The sequence below is a fragment of the Cyphomyrmex costatus genome, unplaced genomic scaffold (genome assembly GCF_001594065.2).
Source record: "Cyphomyrmex costatus isolate MS0001 unplaced genomic scaffold, Ccosl1.0 scaffold164, whole genome shotgun sequence".
NCBI lineage: Eukaryota > Metazoa > Arthropoda > Insecta > Hymenoptera > Formicidae > Cyphomyrmex > Cyphomyrmex costatus.
This window is the reverse complement of record NW_017275653.1, coordinates 953,542-964,151: the sequence shown is the minus strand read 5'-3', so window position 1 is coordinate 964,151 and position 10,610 is coordinate 953,542. Positions and strand designations below refer to the sequence as shown.

General features: G+C 34.0%; 2 protein-coding genes across 2 annotated transcripts; both read left to right on the top strand.

The window, feature by feature from the left end:
* Nucleotides 1-1,992: 1,992 nt before the first annotated feature.
* Nucleotides 1,993-4,490, top strand: St2 (Sulfotransferase 2). Its single transcript, XM_018537094.1, has 7 exons — nucleotides 1,993-2,056; nucleotides 2,401-2,604; nucleotides 2,806-2,902; nucleotides 3,169-3,325; nucleotides 3,392-3,512; nucleotides 4,010-4,104; nucleotides 4,176-4,490. Coding segments are annotated over exons 1-7 (990 nt in total). The 5' UTR covers nucleotides 1,993-2,055.
* A 1,745-nt stretch (nucleotides 4,491-6,235) lies between these two features.
* LOC108771738 (DDB1- and CUL4-associated factor 10) lies at nucleotides 6,236-8,840 on the top strand. Its single transcript, XM_018537101.1, has 6 exons — nucleotides 6,236-6,441; nucleotides 6,522-6,635; nucleotides 6,850-7,047; nucleotides 7,129-7,300; nucleotides 7,382-7,597; nucleotides 7,665-8,840. The coding sequence occupies exons 1-6, from the start codon at nucleotides 6,236-6,238 to the stop codon at nucleotides 8,838-8,840; spliced, it is 2,082 nt and encodes a 693-aa protein (XP_018392603.1).
* Nucleotides 8,841-10,610: the final 1,770 nt, after the last annotated feature.

The window sequence follows — 10,610 nt, the reverse complement described above, 5'->3', positions numbered from 1 at the left end:
TAAGCATTTGTAAATGCACACGTCAATGAATGAGAAAAGTCATACGCACGAACAGCTGTGCGTGTAGACAGACGGGATATAACCTCCAAGGTTGTGCGACGAACCGAAGACGCGCGATTGTTGCATTCGACGGTCGCGTCAACCTCCGGGATGGACTTTGCGATGAACAGACTTACCCATGTCATATACGGTCACTCGTACGTAAACAGGAGCGTTCAACTCGTATGCATCGATGACCCAAACTCCAAAGTGCTCCAAAGCACACTCAGCACACTCGTAAATCACAGATCAATCAATAAACCACGTGATTGAAATGGGTGGGGGGAGGTCACGTGGTCTGCAAAGCGTAGTTTTCGCGCGCATTTGACTCGACTTTTTGAGCCTCTCGTATCGTCGTATCTTCTCGATTGGCCTTTATTTCTTTTGCTAAGCAAAAGAAGCAGCTCGAGTTTAGATCTAAACACAATGCATAGCAATATAAGGATAAAAACAGCAATAAAATAGACATTTGCGTGGTGTACAATAGAAAATCGTAGGATTTTAAGTCATATAGAAAATTGACTATAATCAATTAATCATAATAAAGGATTTTTCTCAATTGTGATTGGTTAATTTTCTACTATACTTAAGGCCCTACGATCACTACGACTTTTAGTAGATACAGTAATGATTCAGACAGCATAGAATATGTAATAATTTATGATAAATATAAACATTTTTAACTTTTATTTGGATTAGTATATTATAATGTATTTCATTAAACATTTTTATATTATTTACTATAACATTAAATAAATATTTCATAATATTATAAACGTACCACAAAAATATTTACAAATATTATTGTAAATATTTTATAAATACGGTATATACGCTATTGAATTCCAATTCATCGGCCGAAATTTTATTGCTATTGTCTATTCTGTGTTTCGATCTGTATTGAATATATATATATATATATTCCTGCATATTGAAAGAAACCCATAAAAATTCCGGATTTCTCTCACCATGTATTTCCCGGTATGTTAAATTCATCTGTTCTAATAGTTATGCTTATCACCTGTCATTCCCATCGTTATCGCTGTTGTATCGCGTTATGTTTAGGGTTTTATTTTCGTTGTTAAAAGTTTGCATTTTTGACCACAGCACAGAATGCATTCAATGTGTAATCGATTCCTGATAAGAATGCAGTTGAGTGACTTTCTCCGAAAGTGAAATCTTTACTCGACGAGAAAGTTAATAACGTCGCAAAATAATTTAAACATGCACAATACTATTCACACTTTACCTACACTTCCTACCATAATAATTCTTCGTCGGTTATTACTTGATAAGAAATCATCTTTGCGGTATATTAGAAAAAAGGAAGACATTAAAAAAAGAATAAATAATATGCATTAAGTCCACTTTAAATACCTAAAAAATTCTTTAAATTAATGTAAAATTTTATTTGCAAAATTATATTATGTATCGTGTATTTTCGCGGATATGTATATAATTGGATAAGTTTCTAATTTATCAATATTTTTTTTGTATTACTTTTTGAAATGCAGATAAACTTATAAACAAAATTCTATCCTGAATTTTTTTTAATACAAACTATAATTCGTGCTTCAGCACACAATATTAAAAAAATATGTTAAAAAAATGTTTTTCTGTAATCATGGATAAAGAGACTATACAAACATGTATATGTGCACACTGAGAAAAAAAAATCTTACTTTCAAAAAAATATTCTTTTGAATTTGGATTTTTTTTTTCTCAGTGTGCTACACTAGTATTTGCGATCCTGAGATATATACTTCACGATCATAAATGCACGCTATATAAACAAAACTGACCATTTTATTTACATGGCAAATATGAAAGTACGAAAGTCATCGTAAACAGGAAAAAGGAATAGAACCGGTAAAAAGTATCCCAGCCGACAGTGGGTCATCATGGGTGGTACACTCATTTCTCTGCAAGTCGCATGTGCAACAACATCCGAGTGTGTGAAGTCCATATTTGAATTCGCGTTAAATTTGCGCATATTGGTATCTGAAGGATATAAATAGTAAGGAATAACAAATAAATTAAGATATAAATAAAAAGCTCCACAGATAAACTAACAATAAAATATAGAATAATAAGGAAAAGCCAATGTGAACCACCACTAGTTATTCGTGAGTAATTAATGTGTATTAAATATAGATACAAACGCGTTTAAACCCTGATTTATTTAATACATTAATTACACACGAATAACTAATAGTGGATCACATTAACTTTTCCTTATTATTGCATATTTTATTGTGAATAAGGAATAAAAGTGACAGTCAGATATAGAATCGTCTCAATTGTCACAGCAAATCTTTTTAAATCACTCATTTTTGTACTGAATTGGTTCTTTTTTTGCAGTGGCTAAAAAGTCGATCGTGTTCTCGACTATGGATGACGAGACGGCGGAAAAATTAGACGAGGTATTTGGATTGAAGCCGAGTCTCGTAAAGGTGCAACCCAGTTGCTGCTTGCTGCCGCCAAAAATTATCTTTTACGCGCAGAAAATACGTGACATGCCGGTATACGAGGACGACGTCTGGATGATCTCGTTTCCTCGAACTGGTAAAAATTTTAATAACACAATTTAATAAATAATTCTAAATAAATTTCATGGTTGTGTAATAATAAAAAAAATAAGCTGGCTTTTATATCTGAAATGAAAAAGATTTTACGTATAATTAGAGTGACTTCTGACCAAACAAATTTCTTCGTTAACGCGGATATATAGATTAAGTATTAAATTACTTCTTGATTGACTTTCAGGAAGTCACTGGGCACAAGAAATGTCATGGTGCATCGGGCACGACTTTGATTACGAAGAAGCCCGCACAATCATATTAAAGCGAAGTCCTACGCTCGAGTAAGTATTAGATTCGAGTTGAAACAATATTTTGTAAAATTGCAAGAAAAATTGCATTACCCAGATAATAAGCAGACGTTATCCAATAGGCGCAAAATATTTCTAGAACGATATATATAAATATTATTAAAAAATTAAAATAAGTTATTATACAATAATATTTTAAGAATATTGTACAATATTTTTTTAATATTATATATGACAGTATAATAATAGATTACTACTTTAGTATCTTTTATCACTCTCTAAATGTCTTCCTTCGGCAGAGGTTCGGTTATCATGGTTAACGGGAAGTATGACGAATGGTTTAAAGATTTGGGTGATTCCGTCGAAAATATATCAAAGATGCCAAGACCACGATACATTAAAACTCATTTACCTTGGGACTTATTACCGCGGCAATTTCACGAGAAAAAACCAAAGGTGATAATGCAACGCGTATGTGAAGAGCTATATTATTTTCTTTTACATCGATTTATCTTTTTGCAGGTAATTTATATCACGAGAAATCCAAAAGACGTCTGCGTCAGTTATTATTATTATTGCAAAGTATTCCACGGTATGAATGGAAGCTTCGACGATTTTGCAGAATTAATGCTGCGTGATAGTGGTATGTTTAATTTATTGAGTCAGGATATGTTAATCGTCACAATTTAATAAGCTCTCCAAAAATACTTTTTAAAAATTTATGTGTACGTTTTCGACAAACTTTTGTTGCATAAACTTTTGAATGTATTTTATTGTATGTCTTTCAAATTTGTTTTTAAATCCAGACAACATACAAAATTTATATATAAAATATATATTACAAAATATTTGTAAATATCTTAATAAGATATTATAATTTAAGTAAAAAATATTTATTGGAAATATTTATTTATATTTATCATAAATATTACATAAAATATTTAGTCTATATTTTAATAATATTTCAAATAAAACTTTATATAAAATATATATAAAATATTTATGTAACATTTCAAAAAAAAAATGAATAGTTACAAATATTTATCATAAATATTCTGTGCTGTCTGGATAAAATGACGCTAAAATATCAAAATTGACATTGAAATTAAAAGTTGAGTGACAGAAATAACGTTTGTTTAGTGCCGTTTTCTCCGTTTTGGGATCATATCCTGCCTTTCTGGAAGTCGAGAGATCAAGCTAACATATTATTTCTCACGTATGAAGAAATGAAACGGGTAAAACAATTGGTTTTCGAAATAAATCTTTATTTGATTTCTCTTGTTGAATTACGCATTGTGCTTTGCAGGATCAGATGACAGCAATTAAGAAGACAGCGAAATTTTTAGGCAAAAACGTGACGGACGAGCAGGTTACCGGATTGTGCGAACATCTGAAATTTTCTAAAATGGCAGCGAATCCTTCAGTGAACGTACAACTACTATTAGATAAGGAGGAGACGAAGACTGATCCAAATTTCAAATTTATCAGGAAGGGTAAAGTCGGCGATTGGACGAATTACATGTCAAAGGATCTCGCTCGACGATTCGACAAATGGACGGAGGAACATTTACGCGGGACTGGCCTAAAGTTCGACGTGGATGTTATATCAGACGAAGAATAGGGAACTCCGTATTCTTCGCATGAAACAGCCATGATACATAATTATATTGTTTTAGATTTACGTTACAAATGCACATAATCATTACATCATATGACTGACTAGACTCATTGTGGGCATTTAAATACCGCAACTATAAATAAGAACAATGTGAAATTGTATCGCTAAATAAGATCGTTAATTATGCACCCAGACTGCACAGGAAATCCATTGGACATCTAGACTTTGGTTTCAATCTGGTCCATGGACTTGTAAATGCGAAAATTTACTGAATTAAAGCTTATAGGTCAGACACAGCACGCAGCAAGCGGCAAAAGTCGAGCAACAATAGCTTGCTGCTCGCAGTGATAAAAGAGTTTGGAATATATTGTTTCCAACGTACAATCTGGATTGTGTCTAAATTTGTTTAATATATTAATTTAGTCTAGTTTTAATCCATTGCGTCTTAAGATGGACGTTTTTAAGAAGTCCAACATGTGATGTTTTTTTAAAACGTGTTTAAAATATCCATGGATTTAATCTGGATGTTTTTAATATGTCCAAAACGTCCAATGTACGTTTTAAATGCATTTTTAACCATTATTGTGTTATCTGGGCAAGTATATATAGAGTTAAACATAAAAGAGTTATTAGACACAATTTATATATCATTTATATCCATATTATACATAATTTTGTATTAAATTTCAGAATAGAATTTAACGTTCTACATTCTGTGATTTTTATTTTGATATATGTTATGTATTATAATTTTATACGCTGAGCATGTGTTTGTGAAATACTTTTAGTTGAAGAACACACAGTATATTTGTAAGACAATTGTATCTTGTATTTTAGCGAAACATATAAAAATGTTTTGTATTTTATATTTCATGAGAATATATATAAGTTTTTTATATTTATTATATCGAGTAAACTTTTCGAATGTTTGGAATGTATAATATATATATAGCTTTAGATTTTAATTTAGGTGAAAAACAAAAGAAAAAGGCATACTTAAGGAACAGAAAGCACGTGCGAAGAGATGTACCTTTTTCCTTAATTACGTTTCGCATTATCGCACACACACTTTCTCTTCCTCTTTCCAGAATATGCATTTACGTTCTTGATGTTTTCAATCATGCGACTCGCACTCGTCGCGATGACGATCAACTGATGTCGATTACAGATATCGATATGTGTCGATGTTGGATGTCGATATGATGACAGACAGCGATGCCAACGATCAGCAGCAAAGATGGCGCTGGTCTGTGTTATGTCAGATTTTTAAAATTGATTTGAACTCTGTCGGAATACTTTATCTGTCAAACACCACGACGTGGGCAACCGGATCGCCCGCCGCTGTTTTCGCGTTACGCTGTGATCGTGTTGCGACCCTTGAATATCGTGCGGCGATACCCGCGGTAAGTCACGTGTAACATCGCGCGTAGCGTTTCGCACCTAACCTAGTCATCCGTTGAACCTTGAACCGTTTGTTGGAGTTTTCGATTTTCCTCATGGGACACCGCGAGTTTGCTACGAGGTGTGGAAAAGGTGCCGACTGAACGCTTTAATCCACTTTAATCGCGAAGGGAAAAAGAAACGGAAAGTCGAAGGACCTGACAAATTGTCCGAGTTCTGGTTGGAGCGCGTTTTGGTCCCGGATTCGCATCCTCGTTCATCCGGTCGCGCAATCCACCGATCGTCACCAGAGTAAGCCGGCTGACACGTTCGATTGAATGCGGCTGAGGTCAACACCTGGCTGAGAGATGCCGAAGATAAGAATCAAGCAGACGCCGAACAGTCTTTGGTTAAGGCAACGCGAGCTGGGTGTGAGGTTCCCGCTGGGTCACAGCGATGACTTTCACAAGACTCTCTACTCCTCTATTCAACCCATTACTTCATGGGACCACGGAGATAATCTGACTGCCGCAAGACACGGCGGTGTATTCAATTTAGAATACTCGCCAGATGGGTTAGTAGTGACTGCAGAGTCATGTCTATCAGGACCTCCAGATTAGAACCGCTTGGTCTTACGTTTGATCAATATTGCAGGTCCCTTTTGTTGGCAGCATGTGAGAAGAAAAGTATTTTAATGTTTGACCCATTATGTAGGAAATTGATACATGCGATAGATAATGCTCACAGTGACTGCGTCAATTGCGTAAGGTTAGACAATTCTCATTGGATATTCTTTAAAGTTGGAAGAAAAAAATTAATAATAGAGACGAATATTATATGTGTTCTTATTCACTAAACTTCCTACATGATTCATCTTTTTTTTTTCATTCTTCATGTTGAAGAAAAAAGAAAAGAGGTAAACTGTGTAAGAAGTTTAACTAAAAAAAAAAAATAAATAAATAAACTCATTGTTGTCAATTAGGTTCTTGGATCAGCGTATGTTTGCGACTTGTTCGGACGATAGTACAGTTGCTCTATGGGACGCCAGGAACTTAAAGCAAAGGATAAGAATTCTTCAGGGACACTCAAATTGGGTTAAAAACATAGAGTACAGTCCGAGTGATAGCTTATTATTGACCAGTGGATTTGATGGTAGCATATATACTTGGGACATTAATAGGTAAGATATTTAATTGCTGTAATTTAATTCATGTAACATCCATATTGTATAATTAATCATGTATTTTGTAATACCTTACAGCTTTACGGAAAATAGTTTTGTGTACAATCGTGTGTTTCATACAAATGGACTAATGCGAACAAGACTTACTCCCGATACTAGCAAAATGTTAATATGCACTACTTCAGGATATCTCATTGTAATACATAATCTTAAACTTAGTACGCTAAGTCAGGATTTGGTAGGATTCAAGGTATTTGTTATTTCTCCAATTACGCTTTAATGCTTGTTAACTTGATGACCTTCAGTCGTTCTTATTATTTTATTTTTGCAGCCAAATATGTATAGACTAATGCAGTTATCTCAAACTACCATACCAATCGCAGCATCTTACACGCATCTCTTTGCTCATACTCGTACTCATAATAGAGTAGAGTTTCTTACCGATTTTCCTATAGGCGACGACGCTGAGGTAATATCCAGTTTACAAGTTCACCCCCAAGGATGGTGCGCTTTGTCCCGAAACGTCAGCAGTGGAGAAAAGTCGGAGGTTTGTTTCTGCTTGTTAAATCGTGCATTGCATTATCAACTATCTGCTGATAAGTTTTATTCTATAGTGGACTTGTATTCACGATATACAAGAACGCCAGGCATCCAGCAATATGGAACAAGTCAATGAGGTAGAAGAGGGCCGGCTAACGAGTCTAAACGTAGAGGAATTTGAGGAATTTCCTCAGTCGCAAGCGTCGCGTTCGGGTATGACGTCTTCCTTTGTGATAGAGAATGGAAATCGAGCCCGGATAGTACACGACGTATCGGATGTAAGATCAAATTCGTTTGATTCATCTGTCCGCGTGTCCATGGACGCCGCGCCGTCATCAATTAGATCGTCGAGAACAAGCTGGCAGGTAACAGCGCGCAGAAATTTACGTTCCCAATCGAGAAGTCCGCGCCCGGATAGAAACGCGATGAGAACGAATTTCGACATGGTTGAGGTCAGTTCAAGTACAAGCGCCGCCGCCGATTCGAGAGTAAATGCGATTCATGACGACGATAGATCAGAAGACCAGAACGTAGATGATAACGACAGCTCGCCATATGATGTGTCTGCTCTTGAAAGGGATGCGCGGGAATACAGATCTCCCAGACCACACTCTCAGCTCAATGACTTGCGGCGACGTAATATGATCGACAATTTCACCAGTGGTAATGTAGAACTGCATGTGAGTTCAACTGATGTATGGGAGGCACTTGTAGCAATCAGAGAAACCAGACTTCGCAGGGAGCGAGAGAGACAATTTTATCCTGGTGCTGAAAGGAGAGACTGGCTCCCTAGATCGAACAACGGCGTGAGCGTTCCTCGATCGTCTCACACGGTCGTGATAATCGGTGATCGTAATCGGGTGCAGAATTTGCAGAATCGGCAAAATCTGCAAACTATGTATGCGATACCGAGGAATCACAAGATTCACCAGAATACGCCTAGGTTGACGCATTACATCGAGGAACCCAATGTCGGTTCCGGTTATATCAAGGAACTGTGCTTCTCGGCTGATGGTAGATTGATATGTTCGCCATTTGGTTATGGGGTACGATTACTAGCATTCTCGAGTGACTGCACCGAGCTATCTAATTGCGTTCCACCTGCCAACGAGTCCGTGCAGCTTCACGAATTAGCGACACACATTGGTCATTCCGATATTGTTGTTAGCACAAAATTCTCACCTAAACACTATCTGCTCGTATCCGGCTGCCTCAGCGGCAAGATTGTCTGGCACCAGCCGGTAGTTTAGCTAAATGGATAATTACTTTAGATATCTTGTTATTTTTCATTAATCGGTCTCTTGGTAGACAGATATATTTTGTCGCTTTGTACAAGATCACGCTGACTATGCAATGTGTGTGAAAATCTTTTTGTTAATATTATATAATTTATATGATTATATATATATAAAATTACATCGATTATATTTTTACTTGATATATATAGATATATATATATATAGTATATATATATGATATATACCTTTTTAATGAATGTTATTTAATATATTATATTAACATAGTGATACACACATGTATAGATATATATACGGTTCCACATTTTCTACTACTTAATTATACTTTCTATCGTAAGAAAAGATAAAGTTTCGCGATATTTATTTTACATTTAGGATTCAAAAAAAAGGACAAGTGGCCACTATGTTCTAATTACATATTGGTATAATTCGTGACATTCATACGTATACATGATAGAACGTTTGAATTAAATGAACAATTATGAAATTTCATCGCTTATTAAAATTAAACATGATAATGACGATGAAAATGGACAAAAACTTATTAATTATGTCCTTATGCTCATGTTAGCAATGTGATCAATCTTTCGGTATTATTATTTTATATCAGGTTTACTTCTTTCATAATATATATTCTTTCAGTCTTTCGAACAAAAGGTAAAAGTATTTACCTTTATTTATGACGATTTTATCTTTTCGCGTAAAACACGATGGAATACATTTACCAATCCTATAAATTTATTCGACTTGTAAACAATTTGTTTTATGACACATTGTTTTGAACAATTTTGTTTAAAAACTTGAATGCACGCGCTTATCTACATTATGACATATGTTAATCTACAAATATAAAGCGTAAAATATCAAAAGCTTCATTTGCAAAGACATCAACTATATCATTAATGTACATATAATAATATAAATCATGATTTGAGTAATTGAGTTTGTGCTAATATCTCAATATAGATCATTTTTATGTATAAAAAATGATTATTTAATAAAAATTATCCCGTAGAGAAAAATTTCTCTGGATCAATAAACTTTAATTTTAGTTTGTTTATAGATATCACATGAATTCTTTAAATATGCTTTGTTTATAGATATCACGTGAATTCTTTAAATATGTTTTTGTATTTCCATAAAAAAATATCTAGCTTTTTTTTTTAATTTTATTAGTAAATTGCACAGAAACTCGTCTATCTACCAATTTAGGACATCTTATGTCTTCAGAAAATGTAGCGGACATAAAAGTATATATCAGTTAAAAATTTTTTCAAAAAATCTATTTTCTCCTTATTTAATAACATTAACTATTTTTATTTATTATTCAGAAAACTAATTATTCCGAGAAGTACTTATAAGAATGTAATGTATGGTAAAGACAAGTAAAATATAGGTATTCAATGTATATAATGAATATTTATATTAGCTATCTTTAATTGATAAAAAAATACATAAAAATTTTTTTTATTTGTTATACAATATATTATAGAGATACTGATTGTTTTTCACTTCTTTTATAGGAAAGAATAATATAAAATTTTCTTGTCTACTCGTCTGACGCACAATTTATCAGGAAACTATTTATTTCCTTTAGAACAAATTTTTAATCAAATAAGTGCCATTTGTGATTAAAAAATGTATACTGGGTATACATATATATATATGTGTGTATACATATGCGCGCGCGCGCGCGCGCGCGCGCGTGTGTGTGTGTGTGTGTGTGTGTGTGTGTGTGTGTGTGTGTGTGTGTGCACTGATATG